Source organism: Babylonia areolata, chromosome 7, assembly GCF_041734735.1.
Source record: "Babylonia areolata isolate BAREFJ2019XMU chromosome 7, ASM4173473v1, whole genome shotgun sequence".
In the NCBI taxonomy this organism is placed as follows: Eukaryota; Metazoa; Mollusca; class Gastropoda; order Neogastropoda; family Buccinidae; genus Babylonia; species Babylonia areolata.
This window is the reverse complement of record NC_134882.1, coordinates 50,106,106-50,126,644: the sequence shown is the minus strand read 5'-3', so window position 1 is coordinate 50,126,644 and position 20,539 is coordinate 50,106,106. Positions and strand designations below refer to the sequence as shown.

Here is a 20,539-nt window from a genome sequence, read left to right as displayed (position 1 = left end):
ATAAAAATGCGATGCTATCTCAATACATCACGGTAAAGTGCACTGAGAACAATGAACAATGCTGTTCAACCATCCAGAAACAATTTCCTGTATATCAAAAACGTTTACAGAACAGAGTAAAAAAACAACTAACAAACAAACAAAAACAAGCCCCCCCCCTCACCCCCCCCCCCCACACACACACACAACAAACAAACAAACCACACACAAAGATTAACAACAAAACAATATATATCTGCAATGGCAGTGTCTTTTACTTTCACGTGTCCTTTCAGTCCCGAGGAGAGATACAGAGGTTACAGTATTCGTAGCCGTTTACGGCTATCGGGGCTGTGAATTCACACCCACTGTGTCAAGGACACGGTATAGGAAGGTGGGGCTCAATCCTTTCCTTCCGCAGTTTTACCCTTCCCCAGCCAAAGTCAGGTTGACACCTGCATGGAGTGAGGAAAATCGTAGCGAAGTGCCTTTCTCAAGGAAAAAACATCATGTCGAAAGGTGGGCCTCGAACCCTGATCACTGGTGAACACTGGATCAGTGGTCCAACGCCCTAACCGGTAAAATTTTTTGCTACGGTGCCTACTTGAACTGACAAATAATCAAATTCACCAACTTCTCTGTTTGCTCGTGTTGTCTCAATGTCTCCAATGTGAGGTTATGACCACATGGAACCAACCATCACCGTCATCAGTCCCTTAGTTGATGAATTCTGCCCCGGCGCCTCCAAACATACTAAATGGTCGTTCAGTGGCCGTTCTGTAACAATTCTCCAAACATACTAAATGGTCGTTCAGTGGCCGTTCTGTAACAATTCTCCAAACATACTAAATTGTCGTTCAGTGGCCGTTCTGTAACAATCCTCCAAACATACTAAATTGTCGTTCAGTGGCCGTTCTGTAACAATCCTCCAAACATTCTAAATGGTCGTTAACAATCCTCCAAACATTCTAAATGGTCGTTAACAATTCTCCAAACATTCTAAATGGTCGTTCAGCGGCCGTTCTGTAACAATCCTCCAAACATTCTAAATGGTCGTCAGTGGCCGTTCTGTAACAATTCTCCAAACATTCTAAATGGTCGTTCAGCGGCCGTTCTGTAACAATTCTCCAAACATTCTAAATGGTCGTTCAGCGGCCGTTCTGTAACAATCCTCCAAACATTCTAAATGGTCGTTAACAATCCTCCAAACATTCTAAATGGTCGTTAACAATTCTCCAAACATTCTAAATGGTCGTTCAGTGGCCGTTCTGTAACAATCCTCCAAACATTCTAAATGGTCGTTCAGTGGCCGTTCTGTAACAATCCTCCAAACATTCTAAATGGTCGTTCAGTGGCCGTTCTGTAACAATCCTCCAAACATTCTAAATGGTCATTCAGTGGCCGTTCTGTAACAATCCTCCAAACATTCTAAATGGTCGTTCAGTGGCCGTTCTGTAACAATCCTCCAAACATACTAAATTGTCGTTCAGTGGCCGTTCTGTAACAATCCTCCAAACATTCTAAATGGTCGTTCAGTGGCCGTTCTGTAACAATCCTCCAAACATTCTAAATGGTCGTTCAGTGGCCGTTCTGTAACAATCCTCCAAACATTCTAAATGGTCGTTCAGTGGCCGTTCTGTAACAATCCTCCAAACATTCTAAATGGTCATTCAGTGGCCGTTCTGTAACAATCCTCCAAACATTCTAAATGGTCGTTCAGTGGCCGTTCTGTAACAATTCTCCAAACATTCTAAATTGTCGTTCAGTGGCCGTTCTGTAACAATTCTCCAAACATTCTAAATGGTCGTTCAGCGGCCGTTCTGTAACAATCCTCCAAACATTCTAAATGGTCGTTAACAATCCTCCAAACATTCTAAATGGTCGTTAACAATTCTCCAAACATTCTAAATGGTCGTTCAGTGGCCGTTCTGTAACAATCCTCCAAACATTCTAAATGGTCGTTCAGTGGCCGTTCTGTAACAATCCTCCAAACATTCTAAATGGTCGTTCAGTGGCCGTTCTGTAACAATCCTCCAAACATTCTAAATGGTCATTCAGTGGCCGTTCTGTAACAATCCTCCAAACATTCTAAATGGTCGTTCAGTGGCCGTTCTGTAACAATCCTCCAAACATACTACATTGTCGTTCAGTGGCCGTTCTGTAACAATTCTCCAAACATTCTAAATGGTCGTTAACAATTCTCCAAACATTCTAAATGGGCGTTCAATGGCCGTTCTGTAACAATCCTCCAAACATTCTAGATGGTCGTTCAGTGGCCGTTCTGTAACAATCCTCCAAACATTCTAAATGGTCGTTCAGTGGCCGTTCTGTAACAATTCTCCAAACATTCTAAATGGGCGTTCAATGGCCGTTCTGTAACAATCCTCCAAACATTCTAGATGGTCGTTAACAATCCTCCAAACATTCTAAATGGGCGTTAACAATCCTCCAAACATTCTAAATGGGCGTTAACAATCCTCCAAACATTCTAAATGGGCGTTAACAATCCTCCAAACATTCTAAATGGTTGTTCAATGGCCGTTCTGTAACAATCCTAACTAAACAAAAAACCGACCCATGGATTGACAACATTGTAGAATAGGTAAAATGGACGCGAAAACCATTTAGCATGGACTAAGGCTTTGACAAAATCGACAAACCTGGGAGAATCTGAACATTTGTTTCTGTGCCAGGCCCTAGTGACACAGTCAAAGAGGTGGAGGAGAAGGAGGAGGAGGAGCAGGAGAAGAAGAAGAACAAGAACAAGAACAAGAAGGAAAAGAAAAACAACAGCAACAACAAGAAGAAAAACAATAACAGCTACAACAACAACAGGAATCCTAATTCTGCATGCGTGAGCTGTTTCAGTCGAGAACTTAACCTTCAAACCAGTATTTACGGGGAATCATTTGTCCGCAAGGACAGACAGACCAACAAACAATAGCTCTCTTCATCGCACGACCCACCGGACACGATCCGGTCGACAAACCGTGGGGCGGACCAGGAGAGTCCGTGCTGCTTGGGCTTTACAAATCAGCTGAAGACATCTCATTCCGGTGATGCGAGAAACGAGGCTTTGTTGTAGAGATGCGGGGCATCGCCCTGACCATCAGTCAAATGGGAGGAACAACACATCACTGATCAGGGGCTGCCCAATTGCTGACGGGTGAACGGCGGGTGTCCCACACCCCGACAGATCCGGACTTCGATTATCGATATGGCACCTCGCATGTTCAGAGTGGAGGCTTGAGTGTTCCCACCCCACCCCCTTCTCTTGCTCCCCGAGAGAGAGAGAGAGAGAGAGAGAGAGAGAGAGAGAGCTGTATGCGCATCTATCAACATATATCTGTATAAATATATATATATATATATATATATATATATATGTGTGTGTGTGTGTGTGTGTGTGTGTGTGTGTGTGTGTGTGTGTGTGTGTGTGTGCAGACAGAGAGGGAGAGAGAGGGAGGGAGATATATGTATGCATATCTATCTATGCATGAGAGAGAGAGGGAGGGAGATATATGTATGCATATCTATCTATCTATCTGTCTATGCATGAGAGAGAGAGGGGGGGGGGGATAAATCCCAGACCTGATGTCAACATTTTCCAGCGTCTTCTGTGGGGAGGGAAGGGGGGTGGAGTAGGGGTAGGGGGCAGTAAGTAGAGATAATTGTCTGCAGAGGTCTAAAAGGAAAACTTGATAGAAAATCCAAAGATTAAGACCTAAACGCCCTACCTCAAGAATGAAGGGCTGACCGGATGACCCAAGGTATGCTAGAACAGATTGAATGATAACTGCAGACTGTCATGTCTTCGTTTTCTGCAAAGAAAGGGAAGAATCACCAGGAAAAAACCCCAACAATCTGGGTTTAATCAACGCAAGACACAGCATGAGGTGGGTCGGTATAACAAAGGGGATAATTCATTGGGCGGCTGATAGGAAATCTTGAACATCGCAATATTTAAAACCGACATAATTTTAACACTTATATTACTTTCTCATGAAGAACGACGGTATAATGACCTGGATTTTTTCTTGTTGTTGTTGTTGTTGTTGTTGTTGTTGTTGTTGTTGTTGTTGTTGTTGTTGTTGTTGTTGTTCTTCTTCTTCTTCTTCTTCTTCTTCTTCTTCTTCTTCTTCTTCTTCTTCTTCTTCTTCTTCTTCTCCTCTCTCTGTCTCTCTCAGACAAGTACAGCTAGTTTCACTCATCTAAGTGTATTCCTAGCTGGAAAGTAATTCTCACTTCTTTAAGGAACAAACGGCGTCGTACAACGATTCATTACTCTTGGCGTGAATGTCAACAACCAAAAAAGGTCTATGCCAGGTACGTCCGCAGATTCTCTATGCTTTTTGTGCAACTCCACAGATGATTACGAAATTCATAACATGTTTGATTGTCAATCTTACGATGATATAGTAATTAACGGCGTTATTTTGGGGGCAGCAAAAGGTACATCTGCACAAACTGATACATTTACGAAGCTGTACGTTCATTTAAAGATACACAAACACACACAAAATAAACCAAGAAAAAATAAACAATCAATGACGACCTTCGGACACCACAAACGTAGACGTGGAAAAGAACCGGAAACAATTCTGGCTCTACCCCCCCCCCCCCCCGCCCCCGCCACCCTCCTTCTATACGGTTTCCATGGTGCCACGCGCGCTCATTTGTTCCTGTTGATTTATGGCACATGCAGGGCTGAAGGCCCGTAACAAATAAGCTCCTTGTCGTGAGAAATGTTCCCCGTACAGTGATCAATCTTTCTCAGACCCTGTGGGGCCGCTGTATTTTGTCCGGGCTGGGGGAAAGGGGGCTAGGGGGTGGGGTGACGCTTGGAAGTTCAGCATCCAGCAAACGAGATAGCTCTTCCTGGTTGACTGAAGGGAGAAAAGAATAAAGAAAGGGGGCGGGGAGGGGGTGGGTGCAGGGGGGGGGGGGTGTTCAGGGACCCCGCACAGGGAGACTGAGAAGGGCAGGGGGGGGGGGGGAGATGATGAGAGAGAGAGAGAAAGAGAGAGAGAGAAAAAGAGAGAGAGAAAGGGGGGCAAGGGAGAGAGCGAGGGTGAGGAGAGAGAGACTGATAAAGAGATAGACAGAGAGAGACAGAGACAGAGACACTGGAAGGGAAAGGAGAGGGAGAGGAGGGGAAAAACAGTATAAGAGAAACACACACTGAGGGACTGAGATGAGGCATACGAGAGACAGACAGATGGAGAATAAGAGAGAAGCAGAGGGAGGAATAGAGAGGGAAAACAGAAAAAAATGGGAGATGGAGGGAAAGAGAAAAATAATTTGGATATATACCCCCCACGCCCCCTTAACCCCACAAAGCAACAACAACAACACCTCATACATAACAGACAGACAGACAGAAAGACAGAGACACAAACACACGCGCGCGCACACACACACACACACACACACACACACACACACACACACACACACACACAAACAAACAAAAAAAACCCCAAAACAAACAAGCTAAAGAAAAAAAAGAATAACAAACAAACAAACACACAAGCAAACAAACAAACAACCACAAGCATAAAAACAAAAACAACAACAACAACCAGCAACCGGCGAATCACGAAGCGAGAGCAGAGTTACAGTACAGCCCACTCACCATGTCATTCTCAGAGATAGGCCCCATGCTCTTGATCAGCATGTTGGTATCCACATACACCGTCTCCCCTGAAACCACAAACACACACCCACTGTCATTCACATTAAACTCCAGTTCCAGGGCAAGGCAAGGCAAGGCAAGGAGTTTATTTCGTATCCCCCCTGGGGGCACTGAAACATTCCACACGTTCACCATCTACACACACCCACTAAATACAAAAAGAGTGATGTCAAAAACAAGAAGTAGGCTCATTCGTTCAATCACCTAATATACACATTGACAAGTACTATCTCACTCATAATACAAACAAACATACAAAAAAAACCAGCAAAAAAATCAATTGAAAAAAAAAATCATATCAATAGACAAAACATTAATAAAGAGAGCTGCGAATAGCAGAAACCAAGGATTTAAGTTTTAACAGTATTCTCTTTTTTTCTTCAGAAAATAACAGGTGGAATTTAATGGTGTTTGGGCGGATTCTATAATACCTAGATAAATATTTTTGTCTGATGCTTAAAAAAAAAAAAGAGCACACAAACAAATAGTGAAACTCATCAGCAATGTCGTTCCGAGCAACCATCATTTATTCTGTATTTGCACTCTGGCTCGGAGACCAAAACCGCACAAAATTGAAAGTAAACACTAAAGATAGCACAAGACAAGAACAGAATACCTTCTTTTCTTCTTTTCTTGAATGAATGAGGGAATTGTACGAAGGTCGACTGATGTGTTCAGTTTGAAAGCTCAAAATGACGTCGATGCCACGCCACTCATTTGATTTCTTACTCAATGGGGGAATTTGAGTTATAAAGGTTAGATGAAGTACTCCGAACAGTTAGTTTGTTTATTCCAGAAACTAAGCGGCTGAGCTTTTCTGCAGCTGGCATTATGTTTTTTTGTCAGGCGACTTCCGTATCGTGATAACATGGTCTTGTGCATCGGCACTGGTCGGTTCGACTTCAAAGCCCAAAGCAAAGAGATTACGAGGTGAGAGACAGAAAAAAAGAAGAAAAAAAGAAAAAGAGATTATTAGTTGGAAACCAGACACGAGAGAGAGAGAGAGAGAGAGAGAGAGAGAGAGAGAGAGAGAGAGAGAGAGTATGAAAGTGGGATTTAGTGTGTGTCTATGTGCGTGTGTGTGTGTGTGTGTGTGTGTGTGTGTGTGTGTGTGTGTGGGTGTGGGTGTGCGTGTGTGCGCGCGCGTGTGTGTGTGATGAAGTACGTGGGCGCGCACGTGTGTGTGTGTGTGTGTGTGTGTGTGTGTGTGTGTGTGTGTGTGTGTGTGTCTGTCTGTCTGTCTGTCTGTCTGTGTCTGTCTGACTGTGTCTCTGTTTGTACACGCATGCGTTCATGCACGAATCTGGCAATGAAATCCGATAAGTAAGAAAAAAAGACTAATTCGAACTACTGAAATACGCACACTCACTTCCACCGTTCCCATATCTTCCTCCTGGTATTGATTACATCCACGTGAGGGACAGATTCGTGTTGAAGTGTTAGTCTGGGTGGATTAAGGAGCTGTGCTGGAGGACAGATAGTAATGGTTTCAATTTCACTTCGGGCATTGAGGAAGGGGGTGAAGGCGAAAGAACGGAGGCCCAGTGATAGTGCACCTGTCTAGGAAGCAAGTGTCCAGGGGTTCGAGTACAGGGATAATCACCCCCCCCCCTCCACCCCCCACTTCACTAGATCTTGAGTGGTGGTCTGGGTACTAGTCTCCCGACTGAGATATTAAACCGAGGCTCAGCGTGCGGCATGAACTTGGCGTAATTAGAATATCCCCAGCAATAAAAGTGTTATCCCTGGCAAAAATCATGTCGAAAAGCCCGCTTTGATCGTTAAAGAATTACACTTGTGGCGACGCGATCACTCCAAAGAGAGCAGCCCGAATTTCACAAAGAAGAGAAATCAGCTGAGACTAAACGCGATACAATGCAATTAAAGAAATAAAATCAAAATTCATTTGTGATTTCTTCTGACTCAACAGTTATCTCATACTTCATTGTAACGCAATACAGCACAAAACGAGAACACACAGCATATCTTTCTCCGGTTATTCATTCTCTGCCAAGCCTGGGACAGATTCGTGTTGAAGTGTTCGTCTGGGTGGATTAAAGGAGCTGTGCTGGAAGACAGATAGTAATGGTTTCACTTTCAGTTCGGGGGATGGGAGACGAAAGTGACGCAGTGTAGAGCGGGGAGGGGAAGGGAAGGGAATGGGGAAGGGGTTGAGAAGGAGACAGCGGTGGCCTAAGGTAAGTTCGCCAGACTAGGTAGGAAGTGTTCACGGGTTCCAGTCCCTAAATACTGACGTACTGAAAGTTTTGATCCCCCACCCTCTAGATCTTGAGCGGTCGTCTTGATGCTAGACGTTTTGACAAGGTGATAAACTGAGGCCCCGTGTGCAGCAAGCACTTAAAGCCTGAACCGGACTATAAATGGCGGGCGATTTGAATCAAGCCAGTTTCTCACCAGAGCCTGACACTGTGACGTCGGTGAAGGTTTATTCAAAATAAAAGCCTAATAAAGCTACGGTTTGGCTTCATTTATGGCAGAGAGCGAGATTTGCCTAGCAGCTTCCAATCTAGACCTGAATTGACTTTGGAAAGTACAAAATGTGTCAGCTACACGTAATACAAAATTTGAATGCAGAGAAAAGGGGCGCAACCGAAACCTTGCTCTCGGGAGTTAAGACTTTAACTCACACGAAAGAACCCATGGCAATAAAGGGATTGTCCATGCCAGAGTCATGTACAAAAGCCAATTTTGATAGTAAAACAAATACACTTGCAGACCGAGGAAAAAAAATATGGGCGGTGATGCACTGTGGCTACGTGTTTTTTTTTCCCGGAGACAGCAGCTAAAATTTCACATAGAGAAATTTGCTTTGGCATGAAGTAGAGAGATAAGATACAATACAATACAATACAATACAGTACAATACAACGCGGTACAATACAACGCGGAACAGTGTTGTACAGTACAATACGATACAATACGATGGGATAAAACAATACGATACGATAGATATAGTAATACATATCTTCCCCTGATTATTGATTTACTGTCAAGCCTTGGACACATTCGTGTTGAAGTGTCAGTCTGGGTGGATTAAGAAGCTGTGCTGGAAGGCAGATGGTGATGGTTTCACTGTCTGTTCAGGGAGCAGGAGAAAGGAATGAAGAGGAGAGACGAATGTGACGAAGGGTGGAAAGATGGGAGGGGGAGAGGGACACGTCTTGATTTACACCCTGAAGCAAAGCGATGGAAAATGCACTGCACTGCATAGTACACACACACACACGCACACACACACACACACATATATATATATATATATATATATACACCATGTGATATAGATACTTATAAAGCGCCTATCCTCGGTCGGATACCAAGCCCTAAGCGCTTAACATTCACGGAGTCATGAATTTTGCACATGAGGCTGCCTCCCTGGGCAAAGCGGACCGACAGCTGCCACTGGGCCCTCATCATTCGTTTCCTGTGTCATCCAATCAGGTCTTACTCACGCACACCTATTCATACAGACATATAACATTATATACATATATTTTTTTTATCACATCCCTATGTTAAGATTGACGTAAACAAACTGACAGTTTTCCACCCCCCTATGTTGTGACTCACGTAAACAAATTGACAGTTTTCCAACCCCCTGAGCAAAGACTGACGTTAAGAAACTGACAGTTCCCCATTCCTTGCGCTAAGATTGACGTAAACAAATTGACAGTTTTCCACCCCCCTGAGCAAAGATTGACGTTAAGAAACTGACAGTTCTCCACTCCCTACGCTAACATTGACGTAAACATACTGACAGTATTCCACCCATCTAATGCTAAGATTGACGTAAACATACTGACAGTATTCCACCCACGTAATGCTAAGATTGACGTAAACATACTGACAGTATTCCACCCACGTAATGCTAAGATTGACGTAAACATATTGACAGTATTCCACCCATCTAATGCTAAGATTGACGTAAACAAACTGACAGTATTCCACCCACCTAATGCTAAGATTGACGTAAACAAACTGACAGTTTTCCACCCACCTAATGCTAAGATTGACGTAAACAAACTGACAGTTTTCCAACCCCCTATGCAAAGATCGACGTTAAGAAACTGGCAGTTCTCCACTCCCTATGTTAAGACTGACCTAAACAAACTGACAGTCTTCTACCCCCCTATGTTAAGACTGACCTAAACAAACTGACAGTCTTCTATCCCCCCTATGTTAAGACTGACCTAAACAAACTGACAGATTTCCACCCTCGCCCCTTTTGTGCACGGCTCTCCCGACCCCTCTCCCTCCCAACCCATCCCACTTCCTTTACGGGTTGGCTTTTCGGGCCAGACAGGGTTATGTTTTGACGAATGCGAAAAGAAGCATACGCCAGTTTCTAGTTAAGCATGATGGGGTTTCATTATGTTCAGACTGGCGTTCACAAATCAGTAGTCATTTTCTAATTTTCTCATGTAAGAGTGAAACATCGTTGACTGTTTGTATCATTTCGACGTCAAGCAGAAAAAGAAAGGTGAACCAGTATTGTGCTCATTCCCCTTCTATAGCTACATGGGCAATGAATTCATATTCATTTTGTCAAGAAGACGGGGCCCAATTCCCTCCCTCCGCCACTTTAAACTCTCCCCGACGTAAGTGTTACCTATAAATTAACACATGGATGCGGTGAAGAAAATCTAAGTGCCTGTGCCAAGAACACAACGCCACACCGAAACGGAACCTCGAACTCAAACCATTGTTGAAAACTGGATCAGATGTCAAAGCTTAATCAGTTCTTGCTATGGCAGCCCCTGTATTCTTCTTACCAAGTAGAAGTCAGTCTGTGTGCAGGAAACGATCGAGATTCGACAAAACACTCTCTTCTTTTCTTCTTGATGATTTGGCCCTTAGGCACATACATAGCAGTTAAAAGGGGCAGGTGTGTGTGTGTGTGTGTGTGTGTGTGTGTAGTGGTGGTGGAGATGGGGCAGGGGAGGTAAGAGGAGAGAGAAGAGGAGGCAGAAAGGGAGGCGTGAGAAGATGACGAGTTAGGGGAGAGTCCAGCTAAAACTGACAAGTTTGGGATAGCATATTCAGATCCAATGCTGTTTCACCTTCGTTGTTTTTGTTGTTTTTATGAGCTCCTACAGTCCGACGCGTTTATTTTCGCTATGCTGTGAACCAGGTACTTATCACTCCATACTATCAGTTGTCAGTGGAAGATCGACGGGCGCAATAGCCGAGTGGTTAAAGCGTTGGACTTTCAATCTGAGGGTCCCGGGTTCGAATCACGGTGACGGCGCCTGGTGGGTAAAGGGTGGAGATTTTTACGATCCCCCAGGTCAACACATGTGCAGACCTGCTAGTGCCTGAACCCCCTTCGTGTGTATATGCAAGCAGAAGATCAAATGCGTACGTTAAAGATCCTGTAATCCATGTCAGCGTTCGGTGGGTTATGGAAACAAGAACATACCCAGCATGCACACCCCCGAAAGCGGAGTATGGCTGCCAACATGGCGGGGTAAAAACGGTCATACACGTAAAAGCCCACCCGTGTGCATACGAGTGAACGTGGGAGTTGCAGCCCACGAACAAAGAAGAAGAAGAAGAAGTCAGTGGAAGATCCAGTCTACCAATGGTGTTGTTATGGGTCGTCGCGATATGATCGAAAACTTTATTTTCTTCATTTCGATATTTTATATATTCTAAACATGGCCAGAACTGGGTTTACTGAGTGATCTTTGCAGATCTAAGTTTGCATAGCGTTAAGAATGTTTCAAAGTCTGTGAAATTAGCGTACAGTTAGGAACGTCCTGATCCCAAGCAATCTCAGCATTGCTAAGATCGGTCATTCAATCCAGCACAGGACTATTCAAACTTAACATCTACGATAAGCAGTTTGGCTGGACATTCTGAATTTTGATGAGTCTGCAATCACTGATACATATATATATATATATATATATATATAATACACCATTTAAAAAAAAAAATTAGTTGCCATATGAATCATAACCACAATACAGATACACTGGCAAACATACATGTCGAACGTCTTTTCTCGAGTGAAGGAGTAGGAGAGGATGTAGAAAGAAGCAGAGCGGGGGCGGAGGAGGTTGAGAAGAAGAAGGAGGAGGAGGAGGAGGAGGAGAAGAAGAAGAATAAGAAGAAGAAGGAGGAGGAAGAGGAGCAGGAGGAGGAGGAGAAGAAGAAGGAGGAGGAAGAGGAGCAGGAGAAGAAGGAGGAAGAGGAAGATGAACAGGAGGAGGAGGAGAAGAAGAAGAAGAAGAATGAGACGGAACCAATGAATAATTTACAACACAGCTGTCTAATTCCAGAACTCGTTTTTTGTCTGCCCCTAAGATGCTGTCTGTGCAGTGCTATATATGTTGATCAAGACGTTAATTTGCCGCTTTCATTTTCCGATCGAACCCTGCCATGATTAAAGGTACATTTCTTTCAGAGAGTCACTATTCACGCATTATCGGAGTTATGCTTATGGGGGATAGTAATGGTTTAAATTTTTGGATTGGGATTTGAGAATGGGGGAGAGGTTAAGTAAAGTTGAGAACAACACGAAACCCCTCCGCACCCCCCCCCCCCCCCCCCCCCCACACACACACACCACACACCGCAGTTATATAAATCCATAACACAGGTTAGAAATATATTACATATTAACAAAAATATATATATATATTGCATACTTAACACATACTGTCACAAGCACACACATACACACTTTCTCGCATCAAACCACTGGCACTGGGTATTTCAACACCTGTCAGGACCCTAACCATATTACATGGAAACGCCAGCGGACATTATCACGAAGGCTTTTCATTTTCCATTTGTTAATTATCTAAGTAATGGTTTTCTTAATCAGCAAATATTCCACAAGGCAACTGAGGTTAATGGCACGGGTCAACTGATGATGGCTACAGACTAATTGCATTAAGCGGTCACGGAAACATCTCTAGAGTGGGGGCAGAGGACGGCGAGAGGGACGGGGGTGGGTCGGCGGTTACAGCATTCGCACTGGTTTCCCTCATGATGGAACGGGTTAGGAAGAGAGTGGTGCTTGTCATTTTTCTTGTCTGCTAGTCTCGTCCTCCCTCCCCCCCCCTCCCCTTCCCTCTCTCTCTCTCTCTCTGATTCCCGTGCCCCATTTTCCAGTCAGTCAGCATATCTCCACAAGCCTTTGCCTACCAGCAACACCACTACCCCCCTCCGACCTCCCATCCTATCCCTGTCCTGGTAAATAACCGAAGTCGCCTCCTCCCTTTTCCGGGCTCATGCTTTCGATTAATCAAGATTACGTTTAAACTAACGCAGAAGAAACATACAGCATTTCCTCATTACCTCTCGCGCCAGAGCAAGTCCGGATAGGCTGTACCGAATCAATACTGAAATTTCTTATTAGTCACTTATTCGTTTTATTAAAGATGCGCTTGATGCGATGTGCTGAATGATACGTATGTTTGTCAATGCTTTCTATTTTGTTTTGTTTTGTTTCTTTTTAAAATATTTTTTAAGATAAATTCTCGCTCTTTTGATTGCTATGTGAAGGCATGGAGGCCATTAGAAGGGCTGTTATTTGAAAATTGCACGGACACTCACACACACACACACACACACACACACACACACACACACACACACACATACACACACACACATGCGTGCGCACGCTTACACACACATACACACACGAGAGAGAGGCAGACAGACAGACTGCGACAGACAAACAGAGGCAGGTCCGCACATCTGTTGACGTGGGAGATCCACCTTTTATCCAACAGGCGACGTGGCCAGGATTGGAACCCGGGACCCTCAGACAAAGTCAAACTCTCAGTTGTTTCGCCTGTCAGTGCCAGGACGCCCCCAGCCCCAATACTTTTTTTTTTTTTTGGCAAGCCCCCGAGGCGGCGGCTCTCACGGTGGACTGGTCCGCAGAGAATGTGAATGGGTGACTGATTAGTTCTCCGTGTCCACAATAGATCTTCACGAAGTCAATGGACACTTCGCCCGACCAGTCAACACACACACACACACACACACACGGCACAATAAACCTCGTTATCAAAGTCGACAAGACTGCAGAGCAGCCGATGCCACACAACTCGTCCTGGACAGGGAAAGGGGTTCACCTTGAAAGGATGCTGATCAGTGCATGATGGTTGTCCACAGATCGTGACAACCGGAAGGATTGTGTTTTCACTCAGCTGACCTTTCACAGTCTTCAAACGTTATGAAAGGGGGGACAATTGAAAGATACGGAACGTTTCTTCTTTACGGTGGCTGTTTTTTTGCCTGTTCCCTTTTTTTGGTTTCAATTTCCATCTATCTTACTTTCTTTTCGTCCGCCTTTCTTTACATTAAAAAAAGATTGGGTTTTTTTTTGCATTTCTTCTTGAGTTTTACATTTTATTTGTTCTTGTTTTCTTTCTTTCTTTCTTTCTTGATTTATTTCTTAAGCAATTAAACTATATACTTGGTAACGCTAAGAAAACAAAACATGAGAATTATAGAGACATAGCATAAACCTCCAATCCCCCCCCCCCCCCCCAAATAAAAAAGAGGAAAATCCAAAACCGTCTGCTGTTCCAACAGGTCAACTCTATGACTTGATAATAGAGTAATTATAATAATAATAATATAATAACAATAATGATAATAATTTCTTAACTGTTTTCAAACAGTAAAAAGGGCTTCACAGTCTCACACACACACACACACACACACTGGATAAATCCGTGTGGGTCCATCGACTACACCGTTTGAGATGGTGTGCCTTGATAATGTTGAAACTGTATTAAAAAGAATGTGTTATTTTACATTCGATTTGTTATAAGCATGTGAGTGAGGCACTGTGACGGACTGAAGAAGGCAGTGGATTACACGTTGTGAACGCCCTGAAGGCCCAGATCGGGGTGATCGCTCACACACTCCCCATCTTGATCTCAAAGTCCAAGTGCTGTTTGCACGGCACGAAGCTTTCACTGAAGGAGGCCAAAACCAAAACCACCACCAGCAATGGAGAAGCTGACATGAACGTTCAGTTCAGTTCAGTTCAGTTACTCAAGAAAGCGTAACTGCGTTCGGACAAATCCATATACACTACACATTTGCAAAGCAGCTGACTGACCAGCAGCGTAACCAACGCGCCTAGTTATTGTTTGAGGGGGGAAAAACCTAAACAAATAAATGGATATATAATCAAATTAATGGATAAATGAACAAATAAACAAACAAACAAAAAAATGAATAAATCAATAAACATAAACGGATAATATGAAAAAGAAGCTGACAACCACCAGCAACAGGGAAGTTGCCTTTGAAGCTAGGGTGCAGGAAGCGACAGGAGAAGTGAGGAAGGAAAAGATTATCATCCCCGTGCCTCCCCGGAAAGCAGATGGACTTTCTGTGAGATCACAAGGGACATGATTATAGTGGTCATGGCCAGAACATGCAGGGAAGCTGCAGGCATGAATCATTAATTAATCGCGAACAGTCAATCAGCACCAAAACATTACAGAAAGCATTCCCGGCGCCTTTGTTATCCAGTGTTGCGCTACGCTTTAACTCCAAGTGAATTCAAGATCAAGTTCAAGACATTTTGTTTCTACTGCCAAACATTCCTTTAGCTATACATTGCAGGCTCTGTCTCTGTGTCTGTTTATCTATATGTCTCTCTGTCTCCTCCCTCTCTCTCTCTCTCTCTCTCTGTGAAGACTGCTGCTCGTGGAATGCGGGTTATGTGAATGTTTTGTTTGAGTGGAGTGTGTACATCGCGCGGAGCTAGATTACGCAAGATCATGCGTTGTACTATGATTCATTATTTTACTTTACTTTTTACTTCGACTAAAAGTGACCTGAAATGAAAAAAAAGTAACGTAAAGATGGTCCTGTCCGGCTTTGTTCACCATCATTCCCCATGGATTAATTCTTTCGTCATGAATATCCTATCTTGGTACGGACGAACAAACGCTCAGAGCAACAGATGTGTGCATCACTCTGTCACGTGATTGAGCTGTTCTTACGTAATGATAAAAATGTCCACCCAAACTGTGCCAGATGTCCCAAGTGTACAGTGTAGACTTCTTTGTGTCAAGTGGTTCAGAGCTTTTTTTACTGAGCCACGATGTTTGTTTGCTGCCACCCCCCAACCCCCTCACCCCCACAGTCCCCGCACTCTCTCAATTAACCCTCCCACATTGCTAAAGAAAAAAAAAATCCCAACCTTTATTTTCTGGCACATGATGTGAAAAGACAAAACAACAACAACTACTACTGAAGAGCAGACACCTCAAACATCACACCAGGACAAGGATTTAAAGGTTTAATCATCCGCCGACGCGTGACAAACGGCTGCTGTCAGCGTTTTTGACACGTTTGATGTCGGCAGGGGACATGTGGACACACAGGGAAGCACGTAGCGATCCTGACTGGCACGAAACATTCATCACTCGCCACCGCCGGTTCGGCTTGCACGGGCGTCACGAAAACCACGCGACTGTGATGTCTAAAGGTCCCCAAGGCTTAATTACGTGTGGGAACTGTTGCAGTAAATCCACCCATGGTGTGGAGTAAGAATTTTGTTTAATCGATGTCCCGTCATACTTACTGGTTATTGGAGACATTTTTTTTTAAGTTTTGATTTTCACACCACCCATAGTGTAACGAGTCTTACAGACGCTGCATGTTTTGTATGATACATTTGTTTCAAACTAAAAAAAAAAAAAAAGAACTAAAGAAAGAAAATCAACAGAAATGTCACACACACACACAACAACAACTTTTCTTTTCATGTGGGAGGAGAAGGACGAGGACAAGAAGTGGGAGCAGAAGAGTAAGAGAAGAAGAAGGAGAATGAAGAAGAGGAAGAGACAGAACCAATGAATAATTTACACACAGCTGTCCAATTCTGGAACTTGCTTTTCTCTGCCCATAGGGGTACTGCCTCATGGAATCGGAATCACCAGTTCGATTATTTGTATGTTGATGAAGATGCTAATTCCCGATTTAAATGCTTTAACTCAATCAGTAGATACGATAAATAAATAAATAAATAAATAAATAAATAAATGAATAACGGTGACGACCAGATTGGTTCTGTTGCATTTTACTCAGGGCCATGATATTTTTGCCCCTTGGCATAAGAAAATTGTATCAATCATGACCTACACGTGTAACAAAAAAAACAAAATGACCCCTGGAAACTGTAGCAATCATGACCTACATGGGTAGCAAAAAACAAAATGGCCCCTGGAAACTGTAGCAATTATGACCTACATGGGTAACAGAAAACAAAATGACCCCTGGAAACTGTATCAATTATGACCTACATGGGTAACAAAAAACAAACTGGCCCCTGGAAACTGTATCAATTATGACCTACATGGGTAACAAAAAGCAAACTGGCCCCTGGAAACTGTATCAATCATGACCTACATGGGTAACAAAAAGCAAACTGGCCCCTGGAAACTGTGTATCAATTATGACCTACATGGGTAACTAAAACAAGCTGGCCCCTGGAAACTGTATTTATTATGACCTACATGGGTAACCAAAAACAAAATGACCCCTGGAAACTGTAGTAATCATGACCTACACGTGTAACAAAAACAAACTGGCCCCTGGAAACTGTAGCAATCATGACCTACATGGGTAACCAAAAACAAAATGACCCCTGGAAACTGTAGTAATCATGACCTACACGGGTAACAGAAAACAAACTGGCCCCTGGAAACTGTATCAATCATGACCTACACGGGTAACAAAAACAAACAAACAAAAAAGGGGTATGCGGTGGGCACATTCACCCCCGGCGCCATCAAGGCCGCCCAAGGGCAGTGACACTTTCCGGACCATCGGGCAACAAACTGAGCAATGAAATGTCTTCCGAACCCAGCGCTGTCCAGAAATGAAATGTTTAGTTCAGAAAAGCACAGAGCTGTTCTTGTCCCTACCTCTGTCTCTATTTCAAAGACCACCAGAAAAAGAACAAACAAACCAAAAAACACATTAAATCTAAAAGCGGAGATTCCTTCTGACTTTGATGGTTACAAGCTGAAAAGGGCTCGAAAATTGGAATCTACTTTTAAAAGAGAGGAAGAAGAAGGAGGAGGAGGAGGAGAAGACGAACAATAAGATGATGATGATGATGACGATAATGGTGGTGGAGATGATGAAGGCTCTGTTTCATTCTGAAACAAAGATAAAATCTGCCCACACACGAACACTTACACCTTTTTTCTTTAACATCCTCGACTTCATTTTTAAATAGAATCACCACCCACGAATGTACGGGAATATTAATCGGAGTTAACGGTAGCATTGCCATCCGTGAAAAACAGGATCATTGCTTTTCCCTCCAGAGGAATACGTGCGTCCGATTTAATTTTAAGGTCGAATGCATTGTGAATACCCAGCACCATTTCAGTTTCATATTTCATTCTATACAGCCTAATTCAATGACGTTAGCGTATCCCTGCGGGGGAAGTAAAAAAGCAGCAATTGAGTTACAAGCATACGGTGCAAAAATGCTAATCATCACGACCATAAGAATTCTTGCCATGCTTTGCAAACATTTCTCCTTTCACCCACACATTCCAACGCCCTCACACACTCATCCGCAAGTATATTTTTATACAACACACACACACACACACACACGGTAGCATTGCCATCCGTGAAAAACACGCGCTCTCTCTCTCTCCGTCTGTTTGTCTGTCTTTTATCCCCTAACCCCCTCTCTTTCTCTTTCCCTCCCCTCCCCGTTCTCTCTCTCTTTCCGTACTTCCTTCTCTCTTTCTCTCTCTTTCGCTACCCTTTTCTCACTCCCTCTGTCTTTTTTTGTCCTACCCCCGACATCTCTCTGTCTCTCTTTCCCTATCCCCTTCTCTCTCCCTCTCTCTCTTTCCCTATCCCCTTCTCTCTCCCTCTCTCTTTCCCTATCTCCTTCTCTCTCCCTCTCTCTTTCCCTATCCCTTTCTCTCTCCCTCTCTCTCTTTCCCTACCCCATTCTCCCCCCCCGCCCCCCCCCCCTTTATCTTTTCTTATATCACTTTTTCATTTAAAACGGATAATGTTATTTTCGCTGTCAATATGCAAAGTTTTACTGAAAAGGGACACGTGCAGTCGAAACGAAGGTAACACTCTTTTTTACCTTCAGAAAAAAAGTAAGTTAAATTTCATAGAGTTAGGTCGGGTTCTAGAACATGCAGTTAAACATATATTTCTGGTGATATCATAAATGGGACACACACACACACACACACAAACAGAATGAAAATCAGCAATATCATTTGTGGAATATTTATCACAAATCCTTTCATTCCTGGGTAAATTGCCGAAACGCTACTCTAACGCTGTTTATTAACAGGCAGTGCATTGCTGGTTGTTATAAACTTTGCTAATTCAATTACACAATCATTTGGTAACATTGTAAAATATGCATCTTGACCAAATTTAAGTTTATATATCCTATAATCAAAATAGAATTATCTACATGTCCATACTAATCTTGCATAAAACTGATCATTCAAACTATGCTTATCTTTCACTTTAAACTATAAGGGAAGGACATTGGAACTGTGTTGGTTCAACCAGAAACTGCTTAATCTGATTTCCTTCAAAACAGTATGAACGCATTTCATGTAGCGTATATAGATTTGTCCAAACGCAGCGGTGCCTCCTTGCAAAACTGACACTGAAAATGAAAACCCATACCTACCTTTTAATAACCCCCAAACAAGTATAAACATTGGAATCATCGATTTTTCAAACCTGGTTTACGAAGTGATCGTTAATCTTTTTTTTTCTTTTTTTTTTTCTTGAACTATGATAAAAACAAAAGTTTTCCAAAAAAGAAAAAACAAAATAACAGCAACAATGAAACACACACACACACACACACACACACACACACACAGAACAGCCCCCCATCCCCCAATACACAAAAAACAACACACAAACGACAGGTAAAGAAACCTGACAATCACCCCCACAGCCCCCACCCCCAACCAACCCTCAGCAACCACCCGACCCCCATCCTCCACCACCCTACAACCCACTCATCAGTGTCAGACAACAGCCAAGGGAAGGACGAAGACAAGGAACCAGGAAGAAACGAGACTGCCACACCACACCACGCAGCGCCACTCCAGAAGCCCCGTAAGGGGAAACGACCGAGGGTTTTATCTTCGTTACCACGAGTGACCTGACCCTGGACTCTTCTGTGTGACCAGAGCAAACAGGATGAAGTGACAGCCCGGGTCCTGTCGGCCACAACACGTCTTCATTACCAGTGTAAAGCCCGTGATAGAGATCGCTGATACGGAGTTCACCTTGTCCTTGGGTGGAGGATGGGGATGGGAGGAGTAAGAAGAGGAAGAGCAGGAAGAAGAGGAAGAGGAGGTTGAGGTAGAACAGGAGGAAGAGACCCATTGCCTAGTCAGTCACACACACACAAAACTGCATCCAATAAATCACAGATCACCTAGTCCTGGGAAGGAGGACGGGGAGGAGGAAGAACAGGATGACGAGGAGGAGGAGGAGGAGGAGGAAGAGAATGAGGAAGAAGCTCATTGCCCTGTCAGTCACACACACAAACAAAAATGTCTCCAATAAATCTGTAAAGACAGAAGAGATCACAGGTAAAAGAAAAGGAGATCAAAGATACACATATCACATAGTCCTAGGGAGGAGGACGGCAGGGAGTAAGAACAGGCAGAGGAGCAAGAGGTGGAGAAGGAGGTAGAGAAGGAGGAAGAGGATCATTGCCCTGACCGTCACACACACACGCACACGCACACACAAAACAAAACACAACCCTCCCCCCCAGCCCACACCCCACACACAAACTACCACTAAAAAAACCTGACAATCACCCTC

The 20,539-nt window shown here is 43.6% G+C and overlaps 1 protein-coding gene across 2 annotated transcripts in view; it reads right to left on the bottom strand.

Moving 5' to 3' along the window:
• LOC143284296 (gamma-aminobutyric acid receptor subunit alpha-6-like) overlaps positions 1-20,539 on the bottom strand; it is a 241,222-nt gene that overhangs the window by 95,358 nt on the left and 125,325 nt on the right. For both annotated transcript variants that reach the window (XM_076590995.1, XM_076590997.1), the window contains exon 3: positions 5,615-5,682. In XM_076590995.1, the coding sequence (XP_076447110.1) occupies positions 5,615-5,682 (68 nt within the window). The remainder of the gene's footprint in view (positions 1-5,614; positions 5,683-20,539) is intronic.